The 23339-nt window shown below is 41.8% G+C and overlaps 2 protein-coding genes across 2 annotated transcripts in view; both read left to right on the top strand.

Moving 5' to 3' along the window:
• Window positions 1–1506: 1506 nt before the first annotated feature.
• Window positions 1507–20890, top strand: actr2b (actin related protein 2b). Its single transcript, XM_080781811.1, has 9 exons — window positions 1507–1641; window positions 3177–3287; window positions 7413–7628; window positions 8038–8110; window positions 8951–9087; window positions 9563–9712; window positions 15432–15577; window positions 17094–17226; window positions 18782–20890. The coding sequence occupies exons 1-9, from the start codon at window positions 1594–1596 to the stop codon at window positions 18950–18952; spliced, it is 1185 nt and encodes a 394-aa protein (XP_080637937.1). The 5' UTR covers window positions 1507–1593; the 3' UTR covers window positions 18953–20890.
• A 1118-nt stretch (window positions 20891–22008) lies between these two features.
• The window catches only part of spred2b (sprouty related EVH1 domain containing 2b), a 35032-nt gene continuing 33701 nt past the window's right edge, over window positions 22009–23339 (top strand). The window contains exon 1 of the mRNA XM_080781507.1: window positions 22009–22454. Coding sequence (XP_080637633.1) covers window positions 22429–22454 — 26 coding nt within the window. The 5' untranslated portion in view covers window positions 22009–22428. The remainder of the gene's footprint in view (window positions 22455–23339) is intronic.

The raw sequence follows: 23339 nt of genomic DNA, 5'->3' as shown, positions 1-23339 counted from the left end.
ACTGTTGGACTTGGCTGCTCACCTTGCACCACAAATGAACAACACATAAAATAATTTCTACCATATTAGACTTGGGATATGATCAAGCCTACTTAAAATGCATAAGAAAAATGAATTTGTATTGTTCATTGCATTTCCTATGTCATCAGAATCAGAAATGCACCAAAACCTGTGAGAGACCTAAACATAAAACATTAAATGCTGGTTCTGAAATACCTTGGGTGAGCTTCTTTTTATTGTGCAGACACTGCATTGGGCCAGAAGAGGGTGCAATGGTGTAACACTTGAGAAGTTCCAGAACATAAAGCTGAGTGAAGTACTAGGCAACCTAAACTTTACTCAAAAACACCTGGGTAAACATAAGCTTAAATGATTAGGCATGTCTAGAAAATGTGTGTTTTAACTTCAATACCTTTTATAACATAAAAAGTGGATGTCTGGACACAGGATCTGGAATTCAAAGCAACTCTTAATGGGAACAGAAAACCACCGTTTTTAGTACCCCAATTTACTCTCAAACAGCAGAGATCATTACACAGATTAAATTATTGTTTTAATTAATATATCCCTTCACTACTTTCCAAGGTTCCTTATTAGCTGATTCATTTATTTTAATAATACTTAATTCAAGATGCACAATTCCTGTTTTTTCAAGATAGCTTTTAGTCTCACTAGAGTGTGGGGTGGGTGTGGTGATGCCTGTCCAATGTGTCCATACCAAACAACATATCTAACTGGATAGATTTTCCATGTAATTTGCTATCCACCTTCCTGACATGACCCTATTGACTTTGGTGACCCTGTGAATTTTCTGACCCAGCTGCCAGGGAAGCATGTTGGTTGGTAAATGGCACTTTGATCTGTTTGGGTGTAAGCATTAGTTCAACCACAAGGGACCGCTAGTGGGGATAGGGATAGTGGGTGATGGCAGATTGCTGGGCGCTCGAGCGCTGGCGCTTTGGCATGGGGGGTCAGATCAACATATGGAATGTCAGAATAGGTCAGCTCCATATATTATGGAGGGGGCAGAGTCTTGAGTGTACAGGGTTTGATGAGGTCTGGCCATATATGGAGCGTGTCTTGAGTGCACAGGGTTTGATAAGGTCAGATCAACATTATGGAATATCAGAACACGTCAGCTACATTTATGGAGATCTAAGGGTTTGAGGTCAGATGCAGAGTTCCTGGCCGGCCCCATATATGCAGATCCAATGAGGTCAGTGTTGTGATCTTCATAATGGAGACAGGCAGTGAGGCAGCCATGTATGGTGGCGTGATGTGTCACGAGACATGACCATACCAACTGACTGGAGATGCAGGTTTTCTTAGTCAATGCAACAATTAATATATTTAATATTTAATTTTCAATCAATCAATCATGGATGGGTGAAAGTAACAGGATCTGGTTGCCCGGCGACAACCAACAACCCAATCACGGCGTGACCGTCCCTTTGGCCAATGGGATGTATAATAGACTACCGGAACGAAAGATCCCCTCCCTTCGTTCGGCCGGGCTGGTGGCTGGTAGGTGTGTCTTCCGGCTTGCCTGAAGAAAGTTGAGGGAGGTTCGGTGGCAACTGGGTTTTTGCAAAAATGGACAGCCAGGGAAGGAAAGTGGTGGTCTGCGACAACGGAACCGGGGTGAGTAGATTGTATTCGGACTCGTCCCTCATTGAACGGTTGTTTTTCGGTCGCGGTTCGGCGGCGCAGTTCTGTTGAACCGTTTGCTGAAACAGGAAGTGGGGCAGCTTGCTATATGCTGTCAGCATTAACGCTAGCTAGCGTCAATGGGTGGGTAACACACATAGCTTAGCAGAGCAATGTTCACCCATTCAGAGAACAGACTGATATCCAGCTGAGTAGCCGCTAAACTATGTGATGAAAACAGAATATATATTCTGACCGCACATTTCCTTATGGAGGTAACCGTTAACAGCTCTGTTAACGGTGCTATAGCTAGCTGACAGCACGGTAGCTAACGGCAGCTAGCTGGCTGCTATCATTCAAGCCCACAGTTTCGAAATGTCCAGACAGACACATTTAAAGACCGTGCTCAATGTTTATAATCTATGTGAAAAGTGTAACATGGAGATGTAGAAAACACGAATTTCTCTATATATTCATGTCCTGTGCGCTGTTGCCTAACCGGTGTTATTCCGAATGATTGCGAATCGCTGTTGAACTGACGTGAGGAAAGGTGTCGTGAGACGTGATAACTGCACGGATAACTTAAATTAAATACAAATATAACTCGCGACGTTACTGTATAACCGTGGTCACGGCAGATTTTGTCTGACTGCCTTGATCTGCGTGATTTCGGTATGTATTCATGTGCAGCAGCACACACTGCCAGGCCAGCACAGAACAACACTTCATTTAGTACTCTAAAAATGAATGGGACGATGGCCCCCTGCCCTGTCAAAACTTGCATAGTTGGAGCCAGCAAACGGAAGTTGAATATATTAAACGAGTGCCGTTTAAAGTGTGCTGCTTTAAGAAGCACTTGTGTTTTTACTGTCGGCAAATGGAATGAATCAGGAATGATGTCATTCCAACGTACAATCGTTGCAACGTCCCGTGTTTATATTTAGTGACTGACTCACTGGAAATCAGCCCTGTAAGGGGGATTTACCCCAGTCAGCAGTTAAATAAAATCCACAGCTCAGTTTATTTTTTTTGCTTGAAAGTAGAGTTAACGTGGTTATGGTTATGATGTGTGTTGGACTGGAAAGTTATTCAAAGCCCACTGAGATTCAAGAGGTTTTATTCATACAGTACATCAAGTGAAGTGTGTGCAGTGAAATGACCACTGTACAGGAAGTGGTATTGGTGACAGTAGTTACTGGAGAGGTGTGTTGACAGTTTTAAGGAACCTTACATAGTCGAGCAATATACAAAGAAAAGAGGACCCAACATACATAGTATACATAGTCAGAAGGTAGCCCTTGACCCATTGATTGAAACCGCTTCCAAACTCGAAATCTTACCTGCTCACAATTTATTGACAGAAAATAGCCCATTAGTAATAACATGTCTATTGTGGATTTTTATATTTTATATTTTTAAATGGACAAACTAAATGTTACTACTGCGAATGCATACAGTAGGCATAATAATCAGCATTTCATCAAAATATGTCCTCATGTCTTCTTTCTGTTTGATTCCCTCGTCCTTAGTTTGTCAAGTGTGGCTATGCAGGCTCCAACTTCCCAGAGCACATCTTCCCTGCGCTGGTCGGGAGGCCCATCATTCGTTCCACTGCCAAAGTGGGAAACATTGAGATCAAGGTAAGGCCAAGGCAAATTTAGGGTATTAGCAGTGAGCAGATTATGGTAGATTTTGTATCTAATGTCCATGTAATCTGACAGAATCAGTTGAGAAACAAAATAATCAAATTTTGTCCAAACTGAGTGGATTCTTTTCCTTTATTTACTGGACTAAGCTGATCACCAAACGTACTTTAGTTACATAATCAGCCAGTCCCTGACTGGCCGACGGACACCACCGACATACGACCGACGTATAATGTCGTAAATTCTCCTTTCATTGTCTATGGCAAATGTGAAAGGGTTTAGGACAAAAAGCTGTATGTATATATAGCACCCCTCAAAAATACAGCATACCGTCATTATACTGTCCTAGAACAGTGCCCGTTGGGGGATGAGCAGGTGTGATCAATAATGGGCGAGGTCGTGCATCATTGTGATGTCAAAACAGGCCAGCTCTATATTTGGAGATCTAGGGGTGATCAGTGCCCGTTGGGGGTGATCTGATCAGGTGTGATTATTGAGTAATAAAGGGTGAGGTCGCATCACTGATGTCAGAACACCATTGTGATGTCAGACCAGGCTAGCTCCATATTTGGAGATCTAGGGGTGATCTGGATTTGGGCCCTGTGCGCCTGGGCAGAGGCTTTTGTGCTGGTTCTGGACAACCGACAATCGAAACTGGGCACTGCACTCCCTGTCGTGGTGTGGAAGCGTGTGTCAAATTTGAAGTCGGTGGGGCAAACGGTTCTGGAGTTACGTGGTTTACAGATGTACAGAGACTTGGTGCATTTATAGATACTAGAGCGGTGCCCATTGAAGCCCGTTGGGCACTGGCCTACTTGGAACGATGCAATTTGGAAATTCACGCACCCACCCAGATATTATGTCTGTGTCCTTTTTATGCCCATATATGGAGTTCTTTGTCAGGCATGCCAAATGAGGCTCTTGTGTTGGTTCTGGACAACCGGAAATGCAGAGTACCCGTTCCACCCATCTCTTTGTGTACCTTTATTCCTATAGAGCGTCGCAGTCCCATCCCCTTTCATGACGACGACAGGCCCAGAAGATAATTCCCCATTAACTCATACAAAGCTAAATGGCAGTAGCAATAGTTCAGCACAGTCTAACATAGATTTGTTCTATTTTTTTAGAAAGAGAGTTGTAAGATTTTTTTGAGTTTTTGAAACCTCAGGAAAAATGAATGGGAAATTCTCTCCCGGGCCTGTCGTCGGGGGCGGGACTGTGACGCTCTATATATAGAGTTCTGTGTCAGGCTTAAAAATAAATAAAAAATAATAATTTTGTTTCTATGTCAGTGGTTGTCAAAAGTTTTTCATGTGAAGATACGCTATTGGCTGCCGACCCCCATCTGAAAATATGTTGTTCCAGGCAGGGACCCCCTCCAGAATCAAATAAGTATTTGAGTTAAAAACGTTGGCTCTGAAAGAATATATATTCAAAGATTTGCGACACATTTTCAAGATTTTTCAAAAAGATCTACAAACTCGTAGCGCGGCACTCGGTGGAGTCGGTGCCACACTATGAGCTTGTAGATTTTTTCAACAGCTAAAGATGAACATAATGCTTAAAACACCAAAAGGGGCTGTCCTGAATGCTTAAAACACCAAAAGGGGCTGTCCTGAATGCTTAAAACACCAAAAGGGGCTGTCCTGAATGCTTAAAACACCAAAAGGGGCTGTCCTGAATGCTTAAAACACCAAAAGGGGCTGTCCTGAATGGCACTAACACTGTGTGGTAATTTTACGTCTATTTAAGTCCATTTCATATCAACTATAATTTTCCTGTACATGACGAGTTGACGACGTGTTGTTGTGCCGTCTTAGCCATCTATTTCTTTTCACCAAGAAACCTGGAAAAACAGAAATAGCAACAGAAACGGCTAAAAGCTCTTACACCAGAATACTATGAGAGAATTGTACCTTTACTTTCGTTAAAATAAAAGAAATGCAACCCCTCTTGAAAATGCAAGTAAATATTGTAAATTTGTGATTTATTGCGAAGCCCTAGTCTTCAACAGGTGTATTTGGTATCCGCTATAAGGGTGAAGGAATGCTAGTTAGCCTAATATACTTGGTTGTGACACTCTCATGCAACAACTTCAATTAGGCTGTAGACTAGAGAAACTGCTCAGATCGGATCTACTCATTGGTGTTTTGGCAGTTTTCTTGTTGATCAGGATAGGTGATTGTATGGTATTTCTTATTTTGAATGGCGCCCTATCTCGGTCTCCTCTCCTCTTGTTCAATCTTTGCTTTTATTTCTGTTGTGTTTTTATATTTTTTTATCTGTCCACCTCCCCCTACCCCACCCCTCATGTTGAAGTAGAACCCCCAGAAGATGGTAAGTGCAGGTTGGTGTGCGCCTCCTGTCCATGCCCTGGTTGCCTGACTTCATGTTTGAACCACTACCAAAATGTAATTGTTTTTGTTTGCTTGATTTTGTTGTTCTTCCTCCTTCCTGTTTTCTCTTAATTGTTTAACCAGTTTTTTTCCCCCTACTCACATTGTTTTTGTTCAACAGCTCGGCTTTGGTTTGAATTATGAGGAATGGAGTTTTGAGTGTTCTGCTATAAGTTTAACAACCCTGAGTTATACTCTAAATATAGCTGGCTATAGAGGGCTGGCTATGCGTGTGACATCATCATCAAACCAGGAAGTTATGCGGGAACGCCTACTGAGTGCCAAATAATTACTTTCTAGCAATTATACATTATACAGCTCATACATCCAAACAGAAAAGTCCAATATGATTGCATTAAACAACGTTAAATAACATTAAACTCACTTTGCCACTCGATTTGCCATTCACTTTATGCATTCGCATACCCTCTATATTCAGTGTATGACAAAGGCTTTCAGACCTGTTGACAGACTTTGATTGATTGTTTGAATAGTCTTGTTTCCATTTAGGCCCTATGCAATCAATTCATAGACTGGTGCTCATGTTTCTCTGACATAAAAAAAGAAATGAATTACACATACACTGCACTAATGCACTTCCTCTCCCCTGGCTGCAAGTGTGGCAGAAATAGCTGCGATGATTGTCGACCAGCTGTTATTATTGAGGGGCTAAAAGAACAATTGGACGAGTTCCACTCTTCTAGCTGCTGATGTTCTGTTAACATACTGGACCACCCCTTTCCCTGTGCTGACTCTATTTTTGGTCTCATAATCATAACACTTCCACGGACCTCAGGTAGCAGAATCTGAAGCTCCAGGTTAGCTAATAGCTACAGCCTGGGTACTAGTAAGAACTATATGCATGAAGACAACATTGCATTATTGATTCGTTTCCTAAATTGAACTAGATTTCTATACATTTCCATTTTCCAATCAACATGTCGAGATCACATGTCCCTCACTGCCAGAAAGTGTTTTCTGCTAAAACTGTAGCAGAGGTGACCTGCACCATCAGGATTACAACAAGACAGACATACGAAGGCACTAGGCAGGAGACAAAACCACATGTTTTCTTTTTCCCTTCCTTTTATTGAAAACACACGGATGTGTTGCCTGTTACTGGGACTCTAATCGGTGCCAAAGCCCACAGGGTGAACCCATAAAATGGCCGCCGTCTGTAGGCTTTTGATGTCTCCCAGTGGAACGTGAGATGCTTGGCTGTCTGGCTAACACTCAGCTAATCAATTGGTGTACATGGTTTACGTTGCAGCTGGTTCACATTGCCAGGTTTTGCATGGCCGGTTGCTGGTTTGATTAGATTTTTATGTCTGGATGGTGGTGCTAAAACAATCTTGTGCTATAGCTAGAGGATCAAGAGTCGATGGTCATGAGAGTCAAATGCATGGAAATTGCTGTCTTGTGCATGCTGGGGAAACTAATTTCATATGAAAGGGAAGAACGTTGATTTCCTAATTGGACAAGAAGTGTTATTGCTGCCCTCATAATTCTGATTAATGGAGTGAAAGATAGGATTACATTGAGTGCTTATACCTAAATATTAGGCTGACGACGGAAGAAAAGATCGGACCAAGTATAGAATTAGAACCCTATTCTATATGAAGTATATAGGGTGGCTAATGTGGCAAAAGGCACTGAACTTGACAATGTTTTACAATCATCAATCAAACTTTGCTCTGCTGTCCTCTCCTCTGTCCTCTCCCAGGACCTGATGGTGGGTGATGAGGCCAGTGAGCTGCGTTCCATGCTTGAGGTGAACTACCCAATGGAGAACGGCATTGTCAGGAACTGGGATGACATGAAGCATCTTTGGGACTACACCTTCGGCCCAGAGAAGCTCAATATTGAGTCCCGCAACTGCAAGATTCTGCTGACTGAGCCGCCCATGAACCCCACCAAGAACCGAGAGAAGATTATTGAGGTGAGAGTAGGCATCATCTCTGCATCCACATAGTGGCTCTGCTGGATGAGGATTAAATCCCACTTGAGATTTAGATCTAGTCTATTCCTTACGCCAGGGCTCCACTGGGCGCGTCCGCGTCGCGTCAACGTCACAGAATGTTCCCTTTTTAATCAATGAAGGGTGGCTCCACTGCCCGCGTTGCGTCGCGTCTCCGTCACCATTAAAATTGAACCGGTTCGTTTTTTGACGCACGCGACGGAGACGCAACGCGCCCAAACGCGCCCGGTGGAGCCCTGGTGTTATGCATTCCACCTGTCTGTTTCAATACAGAGGATATGAGTGCGATACCATTGTGTTGCTATAGTAATTGTTGTTTTCACTCGTTTTTGTTTTTCCTGTCTGGTTTTGACAATCCATTGTTCTGCAGGTGATGTTTGAGACTTACCAGTTTGCAGGCGTCTACATTGCTATACAAGCTGTGCTTACGCTTTATGCTCAAGGTAAGCCTACACATGAATGTTATGGCTGCAAGTTTAGTGCTTTGACCTATTTACAACAAAGATTGTTTTGCAATACAAGATTTCTTTATTGTGAGATCATATTGCTTGTAACTCGAAGGGCATAGATTTGAGGATGTGGAACATGTGGATGGTGCAAGAGTGAAAAATCCATAAAAAACCCATATATATTTCAAGGTGCCCATGAGCAAGGCTCATAACCCAAAATTCCTCATAGGGAGTAAAATGTTTTTGAGTAAAATGTTTTTGAATAAAACCTGTGGTTTACTGTGTATAGGTCCCAGATGTTTATGTGTGTAAATGATTCAATGTGGAGCAGGGTGATTCCTTTTGTATTTTTGTTTCAACTTAACTGCAATCACATAACACAAAATAAAATTAATATTAATGTAAGATGTTTCTGTTTAACAAATTATGTGAAACCCCTTGTCCTCCACATGTTATTGACCCCCAACTTAGCACTTGCAATAGGATAGAACAAACACTGTTTGTTTATGGGGTCTGGTCTGTAGGTTACTTACAGAGAACTTATTTGTAGTTAATTATTACATTACTTATCTTTTACTTACTAATGCTTATCTTTTGCTTCTAAGTATTATTTACCCACCCAACCTGGCCAACACCTAGTTGATGGTGTTTGAGATTGAACTTTACTGTGTGTATATATGTTTGTGCTTGTTTGTGTATAATATTATTTTGTGTGCTTGCACCTACAGTGTGTGTATGCATGCGAAATTGCGTATATGTGTTCGGGGTGTGTATAATATACCCATTTATGTGTGTACTGTATATTGTAAATACATTTTGTGTGTACATTTTCAGGTCTTCTGACTGGTGTGGTAGTGGATTCAGGTGACGGTGTGACACACATCTGTCCAGTGTACGAGGGCTTCAGCCTTCCCCATCTGACACGACGTTTAGACATCGCAGGCAGGGACATCACCCGCTACCTCATCAAGGTAACAAGGTCAAAAGCCAAGGCATGAAACTCAATTTGGGGCACTGCACTGGGTCAACCGTTTAATCCATTGAGCCTTTTCATTTCCGCCTAAATCAGAGCCAAGCCAACTCTGGGATGTGGCAACAAATCATTTAAATGTTGTTTATAACAGCTAAAAACATGCCTGGCTCTTAGAAACCTCTCCATCATATGACAATTTGAGGTACAAAATCTGTTACTTGCTAGTGAAAAGAAAAATCTCCTTCCATCTTTTCTATTAGCTGCTGTCACATTTCTTGCGGTGGAACGTTCCCCTTACTATACTGTATGTGATCGGAGAACACAGGAACACTGTTGCTCTGACCCTTACACGCTTTACAGTTGGTGAAATGCGGTTAAGGTTTAAACTTTAAACAACTGAAAGTTGCTCTGAGTAAGACCATATCACCTGAAAATGTACATGAATCTAATTGCCGTCTCATCTCCTGGTACAGTTACTATTATTGAGGGGATACGCCTTCAACCACTCGGCAGACTTTGAGACGGTGCGTATGATGAAGGAGAAGCTGTGCTATGTAGGATACAACATCGAACAGGAACAGAAACTTGCCCTGGAGACCACTGTGTTGGTGGAGTCCTACACGGTAGGCACACACACACACACACACACACACACACACACACACACACACACACACACACACACACACACACACACACACACACACACACACACTCATCAACACTCAGTCAGTCAGCAAGCCACACATGCTGAATCCAAATGTCTAGACCAGTGTTTCCCAACCTGTGTGTCGCGGAGCTTTGGTGTGCCGTTTGATGTGTCCAGGTGCTCCGCCTTATTTGACCGAAATTAACACTATTATAACAATATTATAGCTACTTGGCTGCAGGCTTCTTATTGTTGCGTCGTTGTTGTCACACGTCTAACCATTAGACGTGCGATAACAACAACACGGAACAATAGACTCTAACGACCCTCGGCCATTGAAATGTTAATGCTTAGATGCATCCAGAAGACGCTACATTTCGCTCCCTCCAGAAAGACTGGAGCGCGCAGAGCGCATATGCACGTAGACAGCAGACACATACAGTACAGTCCTAGTGTCCTACATGTCCCGACCCAAACACTGAGGAGGTAAAGTAAACGTGACGTTGTTGTGATTAAACATAATGTGCCACGAAAAATAGCTGTCCAAAATAGCTGTCCATAGATGTCCAAACATGATCGCCTCGTTCGGCCAACAAAATATATCTCCCTCCCTCCACAGAAGCGCAGTGATGCCTGATTTATTCTTCGTCGTACACGTGTTATGCTTGCATGCTGAAAATGGCTGATCTACAAGCTCACAACGCGTTGCGAGCTTGTCGATCAGCTATTTTCAGCACGTGGAAATAAGCAGGCTGTGAGAACTGAGACCCTTCTCAATAAAAGCATGCAGCTTTCACAAGTTGGCCCATAATAAGGAAAAGGATTAGGTGGCATTTCACATTGCATTATATGAGCAATTGTTTTCTCCAAAATGTATTTAAAAAATATATATATAATAAGGAATTAATTTGGATAATGGTAATGGAGATATTGTAAAAGTTGTCACTTTATTAATCCCAACACTGTATGTATGTATCTATGTATGTGTGTGTGTGTGTGTGTGTGTATATATATATATATATATATATATATATATATATATACACACACACACTATACATAATGTATGTAGGCTATATGTATATAGATAGGACACCGTATATCTAGGTGTGCCCCGAGATTTTTAGGCTATGAAAAGTGTTCCCTGGGACAAAAAGGTTGGGGAACACTGGTCCCCAAACCTTTTAGCTCAAGACCCAAAACAGAAATTAGACGTATTTCCGGGACCCAAACTAGTGGCCGATCTACAAGCTCACAATGCGTTGCTTCGTGCCGCGTCGTAAGCTTGTAGATTGCCTATTTTCACTACTACTTAAACATTTGTTTTCTAATTTATGTAAAAAAGAAGAATCTGTTTTATTTCTTCACGAAAACATGTTATTGAAATAATTAAAAATAAAAGGACCCATAAAAATGCATCCGCGACCCACAAATGGGTCCTGACCCAATGTTTGGGAAACAGTGGTCTAGATTCTAGACCACTGTTTCCCAGTCTTCTAGACTCTAGAAGACTGACAGACTTCGGGTCTTTGATTTACGTGCTGTAACTGAATTGCTTTGCATATGTCAAGTGTGCTAGGGTGCAGGGGTGTGATGCGTGAGAAGGGAGACGGATTACCGTTTGTGGCCGTAATTATTATTACTTTAGGTGTCACTGCAATTGCTAGTGTCTTAAAATGTGTCTAAAATGTTTTGTTATAATCTTTTTTACTGTAGGTTACCAATAGTTTGATTTTAAGTGAAACATGATATTGTGTTGTCACTCACATCCATTTCTTATTGCTACGTATGCATTTTGGTTAATCCACTGGTAAGTCTGCACCCAAAAGACTGACTCTGAAAATCTGCACGATAGTCTGCATTAGTTCCCTTGCAGACTTGATGAATATGGACTTCACAGGAACATACAATTGCCAGTTTGCAAATCTGGGGTAGTCTGGATATTTGGATTCCTGCACATCATCTTACATCACACACACACACACACACACACACACACACACACACAGAGACACACACAGAGACACAGACACACACTTAGCTCAGGGGTTCTCAAGGTTTTTGTCTGGGGACCCCCGGAAATGCTTTGGCCATGTCTCGTGACCCCTGCCCTGCCCCCCTCAGTACCCCCAATACAAATTGACCGCTACAATAACCTTAATAATAGAGAAATGCATCATAAATAAATATTGAAACCAGATAATCATTAAGGAAAGTTTTTTTTAATAATCTGGGGACCCCCCCCAATTAAATTCGGGACCCCGTGGGGTCCTCAACCCCCAGGTTGAGAATCCCTGTTTTTGATAATACCAGAGAACTCGCCGGTTTACCAACTCGCTGCAGCGAAAAGTGGAGAGAAACACATTTCAATGTCTTCATCGTTATGCTAACATGCTGTCTTCATATAATATAGTATGTCAAACCCACAGATGTCAAGTGATCAAATTATTTTGTGCAATTAAATGGTCAGCTAGATAATGATAAAAAGGTGAATAAATCAAGGTGAAGTAAAAGATGATTAGATGATTAGACACTGCACAAGCTATGGTGTAATCAGACACTGTTTCTTGTTTGTTCTGAGATACTCAGCCATTGTGGAGGTTGGCAGTGTTGCTGCCCTCTCATGGACACCGTGTAGATAACTTGTCTCAACTTGGTCTCCCCACATTTTCTCCTTCCACATTTAGACTGTGAAAAGGGGAAAACTCCATATATGGTCAGATGTGTTCAGCAGCTGTTTTGGGGGTTAGATATGCTGCTTCTTTTTTGTTACCAAGAATTGCAATCCATTTCCAAAATCGAGCCTAAGGGGATGTTCATTTCCAAAATACTTTTTCTTATGATTCATGTTGAGCTCAAAATAGAATCATGATGGAAAATGACCACTTCTCCCACAAGGCTTTTATTTGAAAAGTATTTTTTAAGTAACCAAACCTGAGAATTTGGGAGGGAGGGGGGGTGGGCGGGTTAAGAAAACCACATGTCCTCTGTTGACTCTGTAAGCTGCTGCGTTAGGACAGGACAGCTGTGCTGACTAGCTGAATTTTCTGTTACCGAAACATAACAAGGGTGAAATGCTGTTCCAGTAGGGTTGCTTTTTTTTAAATAGTACCTATCTCTAGAGAAAATCCTTGAGCAAAAGCCTAATTTATGCTTGTAAGTAAAAGTGTCAAAGATGTATTTTCAACTGAAATATGTATCAATGTGAGTGGCATCAATCAACACAGTGATTGTCACTCTGACATGGACATTAGACAATGCACATAAATTTGCCTATATCAAGGGCATATTGTCTTTCTGTACTTGTGAGTAGGTGGGAAGTGTTTTTTGTGAGTGTTTGAGTGAGGCCATGTGACTGTGCACGCTCGTGCGTGTGGTGAAACAAGGAGGGCAATGTGACTCTGGCCGAAGGGGCCTGAACTGAGTTTGACATCATTTCCTGTGTGGCCACAGTGCGGTGGAGGCTGGCCTGCCTTCCACTTCCTCCCTCTGGCCACAGCTGAATGAAGCCTTTTTATGGAAACGCACACATGCACTGCTTCTACTTAATATATAGGCTACACCTATATGGTCCCTCATGTATATTATAAACTCCTCAAAATAATGTAATTCCGGTCAATTATTTCTCCCCTTCAATAATACCAATTGGTATGGTATTCTATTTTGTTATCGTGGGTTAGTCACCTTTACAACGAGGTATAACTTGTAAGGATCGTGCAATCGTGGAATGAGCAACACTGCCAAAAAGTAGCCCAAATCCCCCGATTACCTACAGAAGGATTTGGGCAAATCCTTTAGGAGTGCTACCCACAGTCCCACACGTTTAGCTGTGTTGCTCATTCCATAATTTCACCGTAACCTAACTTGTAAGGATACAAGTTATCCCTCGTTGTAAAAGTGACTAAACGACAATATAAAATCCATTACCTTGGTATTACTGAAGGGTAGAAATAGACCGAAGTTAAGCTTCTGAACGTTCTTGGCGGACTTTATTTGAGCTGTCTGGGAACCATTCCAGTAGAGTAGACCATGTATGTACTAATCCTTATTTTTCTCACTCGCCTGCTTTCCTTTGCTCTCTTTTTGTTATTGACATGAACTCCTTTTGTCTCATTGTAGCGCTCCCTTTTGAGAATTGGAAGGTTCCCTGTTCGATCCCGGAATTGCATGTTAAAATGTCCTTAAATGTTGCTGATGTCTAAGCTGGGTGGGTCTTTTTTTTTTCTATAGGCAGGTGTTCCGGTGAATTTCACCTGTGTTTAGTGATAGAGAAAAATCCCATACTCCCAAAGTGGACTTTTTTGTTGTTTATTTCACTGGACCATTCTCACATGTCCCAGGAATGGGTGGACCAAAGGAGAAGTTCCCAGTGCCCTTCTTGTTTTTTTATGAATATTTTTAAAATAATACCCACATTTTTCACTGATTTTGCCCCCCCAATAATATCTATTTTTCTTAAGAAAAGTCATGATGAAATATTAAGAGTACCTCAAGTTGACATGTATTGCTGTACTTCAATATATTTTATGGAATATTTTACATTGGATAAAGTATTTAGTGATTGTGTGACAAAAAGTATGTTTAGTTTTTTAGGGTTAAGTGTGTTGGCATCTTGCATGTCTCCGCCTTTGCTCTGTTAAAGGACCACTTCACCCCTTTTGCAACCAGATCCTGCAGAAGATGATGTTTAGGACACAAGAAACACTTTCCTGGGGTTTTATGTGTGTAATGTGTGTTGTTATATTAGAATTTCAAAGTCCCTGTGATGTCACAGGCACTGGTCTAATTTCCTTCCTGGACTACATGTCTCAGTAAGACAGCCCTCCCCCTCTCCACAAGGTGGGGCAGTGCACCAAAGCATGGTCATTGTAGGAATTCAGCAATCCAGTCAAACCCTATTCAAACACAGACTACATTATTGTTCTGGCCATTGGGTGCACATTTTAAATTGTGCTACTGTTATCTACTACTCAGAGTGACTGCAGTTTCTTCCAGCGGTGAAATGTCCCTTTAATGTTTGACAGAGTAATGGGAGTGATACATTGTAAAGCACTGTGGGTGGTTGGAAGAGCAGGAAAGGTCTATATAAATGCAGTCCATTTTTATATTAATAGTTTGCATTTTTCAGTAGTTTTTATTTAATAAAAGAAAAGTTTGGTTCAGGTTTGGTTTTCATATGGGGCATTTGTCAGGGGTGCGACTGTGCATCTTTATGTTCTGTATATCTGGCTGCTATGGTGCAACTGTGCAGCTTTCACTATTGGACTGATAACTATCCCTGCTTTCTGATGGTCGTTGATCCCACCCATGTGTCAGCTTGTTTTTACTTCTTTGTTTGTGTGTCTTTTCTATGTACTTTTCTGTCATTTGATGTCTTGTCTTTTATTTGACCAAAACGTCAAAATATAGTACCGGTATGTAAAATTACCTTTTAGGTCAGGGCTGTCCAAAGTGTGGCCTGTGGGCCAAATGTGACCCGGGGATGAATTTTATACAGCCTGCGGCTTCATACCTGAATTGTAGTATTTCTTTTTTGCATTGCACGTCTGGTTACATTTGGTAATGTGAAAAAAGGCAGAGTTATTTGTGTTTTGTTTACAGCACACACCTGACAAAAGACAACTACAATAACCATTATCCGTTTACCACTCATGCATCCTCTCATATCATCCTCTCTCAACCTCAATCTCCAGCTTCCTGATGGTAGGTTGATAAAGGTAGGAGGGGAGCGGTTTGAGGCGCCTGAGGCTCTGTTCCAGCCCCACCTCATCAACGTGGAAGGGGTCGGTGTGGCCGAACTGCTATTCAACACCATTCAGGCAGCTGACATAGACACCAGGTACCCCCGCACGTGCACACACAGATGCATTTCTATTTCATACATTCCGACTGCCAGGGGGCGGTGTTTTCAACACCTGGATATACATCACGTGCTTGCATAGGTCGAATGTTAATAAATGTGTCACTCGTGACCCCCCTGTGGGCGTGGGGGTACCAATATAGGGCACCCGTACCCAGGGTCCGGCCTCTTTTCATCTTTCGCTATGGAAGCGTAGGTAGTTTGTGCTAACAGCCGCGCCAAAAAAAGTCTTGTAAACAGTGTGGTTGAAGCTACGGTTGCGTCCTTAAGAGACTGCGTGAGCTGTTTTCGTTCGACTTCTTTATATGGTAAGTAGCAGACGGCTAGCATTAGCATCGAGGGTGTTTCTTCGCCCCACCGCTACTGTTGTCGTGGAGTGTCATTCGAGCCAGCGTGTTCTCGTTGTTTGATTAACGTTGGCTATGAGAGTGTTGTTCGTTCCATTGCTAGTTTACACGTGTGCTCGTTGTGTGGCAAACGTTAGGCGACGCTGCAGTTTGTTGGCTACTATTGTTTACGCAACTATTCATTTAGCAGAACTGCAAGCATATAAAAAATATATAAAATAAATAATATATATACAATATATTATTAATGTAATCGGGCCGATAATTATAGTGCAGATAATTATTGTGCATCCCTCCCTACTGACAGCGAGTCAGGTTAAATTCCCGAGCTCGGCGGACCATTGCGGCATGTCACTGTTACCCGTCTCTCAAGCCCCCAGTGATTCTCTCCAACATTGAGGCGCTCGGCCGTAGTGGTAAGAGCGGGGACTGCAGGCGGACCCGTGGAGTTATGGAGAGGAAAACCTGTGCAGGGGGGGCTGTGGCTGTCACTCCGGTTCAGTCTATCCTTTTAATACACTATGGTCTCTCTACACTGAACTATCAATAAAGGCAAGAACAGCCTGAAAAGAAATAGCATAAATAATTAGGGTAATCTGTCTTTGATGTTAAAATCTCTATTTTATTTGATTGGGGGAAAGAGTTTGTCACTTTGGCTTGTCACTCAAAATAATGGTTGCATTATCTTCAAGCGAAACCATGTACAACCATGGTTATTTAATTGAAGTCTCTAGACAACTGATAAATTAGTGTGCTCTTTTTGTAAAACAGGTCATTTCTGTGGAGCATATTTTTAGGGGTCCAATCAACATACTGTGTTTGTTGTCTGATGGAGGTGTCTATTAAATTGCTATAACATGATTACATTGGATACAGGATAGTGATAAACCTTAACTCAAAACACGATGGATGGCAGGATATGATCCCAGGGGAGGAAGCCCCTGTATCCCCTGATGTAGGTTTTGGTTAGAATAAACCTGTAGTGGAGACACTGATGCAAATACACACATACCACTAAGCAATTGGAATATACAGTAGACACAGATACTCATGTACTCTACTGTACCTGCAGCCACACATCCCTCTATAGACACAACATACTATTGGGCATTTGAATGTAATCTTTTATCATCTCTGTTCTCTCTCAGGTCTGAGTTCTATAAACACATAGTGTTGTCAGGGGGCTCCACCATGTACCCCGGCTTGCCGTCTCGGCTGGAGAGGGAACTCAAGCAGCTCTACCTGGAGCGGGTTCTCAAAGGAGATGTGGATAAGCTCTCGGTGAGTTTAAAGTATATACTGTTTCAAAACATGTACGTGGATTAAAGTTCTCACTCAGTTGTCACGACTGATTTCGGCCATTTGGATTTCATGTTGCACACCAAAAGTAGCCATCTATTTTAGGTTATTGGCTATTTTAAGATTAAAGAGGTTGCATGGTCAAATAGCAATAGATTAAAGAGCGTTTATTAGTATTTTATTTAATAAAAGCAAAGGTTGAAGCCTCAATTCCGTCAACTGGATGAGAACAGCCGGTTTAGCATGATAATACATTAACATCATTATTCTACATAGTGTTGTAATTTGTTTAGGAAACTGTAGTGTGTTGGGGGGGACTCCTTTCATGCATGTTTCAAATAGTAGACAACTTGGCCTGACAATTTTTTTTCAGTTGTGAGATTTAATTTTACTTTATCCATCCATGCACATTTATGACAATCACGTCACAATGTAGAACCATGTGTCCAACGAAGGGGTAGTGAGTAGGAACCTCATGTACCCCTTCTTGCCGTGGTGTGGATGGAATCATTCTCTCACCACCTCTACACTTTCAGTCTTCTTGCTAATCTGGAAGCGAGTACGCTGCCTTTTATCCAATATTGGATATTGATGCTATTTGGGATCACTCTCATAGAAATATATATATATATATAATTGAATAATCGAATATAATCACAATTATCCCCCATCCTCATAACTTACTAAATTTGCAATTGCAAATAAATTTGGGCTAACCTGAATCTATTCTGATTTGAATGGGGTTCTTAATCAATGTGGCAGGGTCATACAGCCACCAGATGGCGCCATGGACATGTGTTTACCTTGGGTTGACAAATGTCCTTTTGGGGAAAGTTTAAATGCTCCAAAGTAATTAATAGCCCAAATTAAAACAGATGGGGCTTAAAAAATAAATAAGATAGTTAATGTAATGTCAATGTTTTATATATTACTTGATTAATTTTGTTACATTTTTGTTTTGTATTATACAAAATTAAGAAGGCATAGATATTGAATGATGGACTGACGATGAGTATACCAAGAACATGGTATTCCATTTTCTTCTCCACCCCCCACCTGTGCCAAAACGTAAACATCTCTTTCTTTAATGTAATTTAATCCAATAATAAATAATAATATTTATTTATATATATATATATATATATTATTTATTTATTTTGCTTTTAAGTTTATGTTAGACAGCCTCCACACGGATCTGCCGTGGCCGGCCTGTGTGCATGCTTGATAGTCCTTTTTCTCCTCAAAATGAGACTAACTACGACCTTATAAAAGTCTAAACTTTGATCACGCTAAGAAAGTGAATCGATGCATAGCCTAGAATGAGAGTGTGGGTGGCTCAAATATGGAGAGCTATCACTTACAGGGCGGGCGGAAGTGACCCGTCTTGTAAGCTTATAACGTGGATTTCTCTGGCACTAGCGCCATGCTTTGGCCTGGAGGGCTGGAAGATAACGCGTTAAGATAAAACGGTGGGTTTGAAATAAAGAATATCTTTCCTGTTTAATCATCTCAAAATCTTCATCTCTCCATGTTGCAGAAATTCAAGATCCGCATCGAGGACCCTCCTAGGCGTAAACACATGGTATTCCTGGGCGGAGCAGTGCTCGCTGACATCATGAAGGACAAGGATAACTTCTGGCTTACCAGGGAGGAATATCAGGAGAAGGGAGTCCGTGTGCTGGAGAAGCTAGGAGTTACTGTCAGATAAACCACCACCTGGCTCTGAAGCCAGAGTTATTCTTAGTTGCATGCAGGTGTCGCGCACCAGAAATATCCAATGGGGAGTTTAAAGAGACGCAGTACTCCTTCAAAAACGTGTATGGCATCAAAACCACTCAAATGGAATCCTTTGAAGATGTTTCCATGCCGCTGGTCAAGGATCTCATTCGTTGCAGGAATGGTCTGCTTTTTACTGACTCCGACGCGTTGTGAGCTCTTAGATTTCCGGGGCGCGACACTGGTGTGCAACTAAGTGTAAATCACGCTTGACAGATGCACACTCACATACACCAACATATACACACATTCTCTCCTCTCCCTATCGCAGAATATATCAACTTATCCATCTTTCTTTTTATTCACTTCTCAGTAGCTACCAAACCATCAGAAGGGGGGAGTGTCAGTTAAGTAATGCCATCACCGCCCTCCTCTTCTCCCTCTCCTAGACTCTTCCCCTCTTCTGTCCTTTCTGATGGACTGTAGTTTAGTCGTATCTTATCTCACCTGGCTCCAGGTTGGCTGATGTCCTCCACGCCAGTCTGTGAGAAGCAATCTTCTTCGCAGGTTACGTACAAGCCCTCCCTTGATACTAGGTGTTGAAGGGAGATGTTGCCTATCCACTCTATTCATATTTCACTTTTACTACAGGTTTATTGGGTTATAAATCAGGGTGGGAAACTGACGCCAGCCAACAAGCCAAAGGCAGGTACATTTTAGCTGTGGCTGGATTACACACTATTCTTTGGTAAGCTAATATACTATTCTAGACATTATTTGGACTTAATTTTATGTTCTAAAACCCTAGCTGTTTGGTCAGTGAGTCTACTCTAGTTAGCTACTTTAACCAGCCATTATTCAAAGGCTGTATTCTATGCTTATTAATCTATTCCCATTTGGTTTGCTAGTGAAGTTTGGGATGTTCCACAAAAGAAGTAAGCTTCCTGTCCTGCTTGTAACCCTCCATAGTATCACAATCGGGGTGCACCACAAACAGCCACAGGCCGGTTTCACTCGCATAAGAACAGATTCCAATTGAATGAGGAGTGATATGCCGATTTTTATATAGGATATCATGATTGTTTCTTTTTTTCTGATGTTTTTCAGGGAGAGGGATTTCTTTTTCTTTTTCCTTCTGTTGGACATATGTGTTCAAGATGTCTTTAATTTAATTTTTTTTACCTTTATTGTTCGTTGCTGTGCACTACTACCATTGTAAATGGAGTACATACATTGTGGTAAAAGAAGTTCCTCCATGTTTTCATGAATTAATTATGGTGATGACGGTTTATAAGGGACAGATAAGATAAACACACAAACATGCACGCAAGCTCGTGTGAACTTGTCATCGGCTGTGTGATGGTACTTTGAGGTACAGTATATAAGGGTTCAGGGGTCGGGCTAACCGGAGTTGCTATTTTGGGTCTTATTTGCGCTGCCGTTTGTAGATCTTCAACTGAATGAGTATGTTTAAGCAGTTGTAGTGACATTATGGAGTCTGGAGATGCTATAGCACTTCACCTATCATATTCTTTGAGATCTACTGATGTGTAGAGAGCAAGGGAGGTTCGATGGATCAGGAAGTCGGTTATAGAGTACCACATCATGGAGAGAAATTTAGTATTTTATTGATGTGGAGATGCTGTTGAGACTAGTATTTAAGTTTTCCTGGTCTTTATTCCCAACGGTTTTGGCATAATGTATATTGGAGGCACTTCTATTCAGTCTGATACATGTATATTTTTTTGTTTAAATTTTTCTTTTTTCATGAACTTCTATCCAGTGCCAAGCGCAATTATTGTTAACTGGATCTCATGTTTCATGTGTTTTTATTTTCCTCTGTTGCTGTCTTTTTGTTTTATTTTCCTTTATTGTTCATAGCATAACTGCCTAACGCTGATTTAAATAAAGAAAAGTGATTTATAAGGAACAGCGTGTGTGTGGCATGTTATTTTTGAACCCACAGGTAACATTCCGATTGAATTACTTAATTACAAGGTTCCTGCACTGGTCTGGAAAAGTAGGGATAAGTGAACTTGATTATTTCCCGGTGTTAAGTTGGGGATTGCACAAAAGTCAAACAGTATGGAAGACATTTTGGTGGCAAAACAAAATGCTTTAAGATTCACCAACAGTGTTTCAGTACAGCAGTTTACAGACGGGCTTAAAAGAAGATGGAATTGATTATTTGAAACTAGTATGTGTTTAAGTTTAGTCAAGAGAAAGGGACAAATGGTGGGCTGATCAATAACTAGGCCATGTTGCCCGATTAAACATTTATTACACAGCCTATTATTGGCCTATATAGATTATTATAATGTATTTCCTTTTCAAGTTCGCAATCGCAGCACACCTACTGTTGTATTGATCTGGCCATCTTTTCTATTCAGCAAAACGGATGTAATCAATTGGGACATTGACAGGCAGCACGAGAGGCATGTCCGGACTTTGACTGACTTGTGGAATCCAGGGCAGCTCTCATTGGCCCTCTGTAACCATTGTGGCCCACTCAACCAAATGTGTTACGAGACCTACGTCATCGCTTCCGCCCTGACCCCCCCCCCCGCTCCGTGGAGGAGCTGCTCGCCTGCATGTAGGCAATCCAACATGGTTGAGTCTACATCCCATAGCCTGTCGGGACGATCATGCTTTGATTGGTTTAGTTGGTTGTGAGGTAACCCCACTGGTTTCAAAGCCAGTCTACGAGTTTTACTACTTTTTTTTACGCTAAAAACTATTTAAGGGTGCGTGTTACTCTACTTTACTCTAATATAATGTGGCTATACGTAATGTTAGTGTACTGTTAGCTGACCAATCACGCTCTGTTAATACCTCTCAGACAGTTAAAATGCTACAATTTAAATTGTAGGTGTTGCCCACACAGCATAATAATACATATGCGCAATATAATAATGCTCTGACAGTGTCAGTTTTCTATGATGACAATCTGTCGGGTTGCCTGACAACGAGCTGGCCAATCACAATGTGACCTAACGTGCCTCCGGGCCATGGGATTTCGACTCTACCATCCAACATGGAGTAGCGAGAGATGGGGCTCAGCGGGGCCACCCCTCGGTAACAGCACCGCACATTAAAGCACAACGGAATCCGCTCGAGCTGAAAAACATGCGCCCGGGGACATAAAAAACGAGGGGATATCGTACTGGTTTAATTGTGTGATTCGAAGCTATGGAAATACTCAAACCGGGAGCGTATTCGTGATCGAGGAGAAGCAACTGGTTGGCGGCTCTCGGGAAGAAAAGGAGAGAGAGAGGGAGAGAGAGAGAGAGAGAGAGAGAGGAGCGCAGCGCAGACAGTCGAAGGCAAAGAGCTGCCTCTCTCTCATCGCACAAAGACCAGAGGATATGAGGCGGAATGTGAGACATACTGTGGAGCCGCGGTGAAACAATGACGAGCAAAAAGTATGCAACCGCCGTGGCATATTACTCGAGGACGTGAAACAAGAAAATGATAGAAGAAACACACCCAAACGAGTAAGTAATCAAAAGACTCCCAAGATGTGCCCCCCCCCCACACACACACACACACACACTCTCTCTCTCTAGTACCTATGTTGCTGCTGGAAGTTGGGAATAATAATTAGTCGACTTGGCTGGAAAATGGGAAATGTGTGTGCAGAGGGTAACTATTCACAACGCACCGCAATCAAATGCGTGTTATTCTTTATTACACATGCATGGGTTTTTTGTTGTGGATTCGATCGGGGGTGTTTGATGCTACGAAGCAATGCATTGACAGTGTGGACTGGAGAGAAGGGATTTTAGGGCCCCCACCTTGTTGTAGAGACTATTCTTGAGAAGCGAAGAGGGGGGAGGGAGGGGGGACGGGGCTGAAGCGTGGGTGGATCGGAAACATTTTTCTAAAAGGATTTGAAGCGAGGAGAACCAGGGGCCTTGTTAAACACTGTTCCCAAGTTTCAAACTTAAAACCTCATAGATTTGTGTTACCTCCTTCCAACGGCTGTCCTTCGAGAGAGCTTCGTGGCAAACGTATTTTTTCTTCTATTTAAATAAACAAAATGAACTTGCGTTTACAGACCATGTTCGCTTTATTATTAGGCCACCATCTGTGTGTTTGCTTCCAAACCGAAGGGGAAGTCTCACAGGATATGAGAGATCCGATATGCCCCCATCCGCCATCTCTTTCTGAATCGCTCTCATTTGCATAACCTCTACCGCTCTCCATTCATAAAAAATAATATATATACACATTGTAAACGACGACTTGGCATGCACAAACAAATATTAATAAAAAAGAAAACGATCTCTTCCGTTTGGATTAACAACCCGGTCTACTTTTAGCACTGTTTCTGTGTTGTCCCCGAAACATCGGGACCACACTGTTATAACGTCGTGATG

Source organism: Protomyctophum bolini, assembly GCF_963924005.1.
Source record: "Protomyctophum bolini genome assembly, chromosome: 14".
Taxonomy (NCBI): Eukaryota; Metazoa; Chordata; class Actinopteri; order Myctophiformes; family Myctophidae; genus Protomyctophum; species Protomyctophum bolini.
The sequence above is the reverse complement of the archived record's forward strand: the minus strand, read 5'-3'. Positions and strand labels throughout refer to the sequence as shown.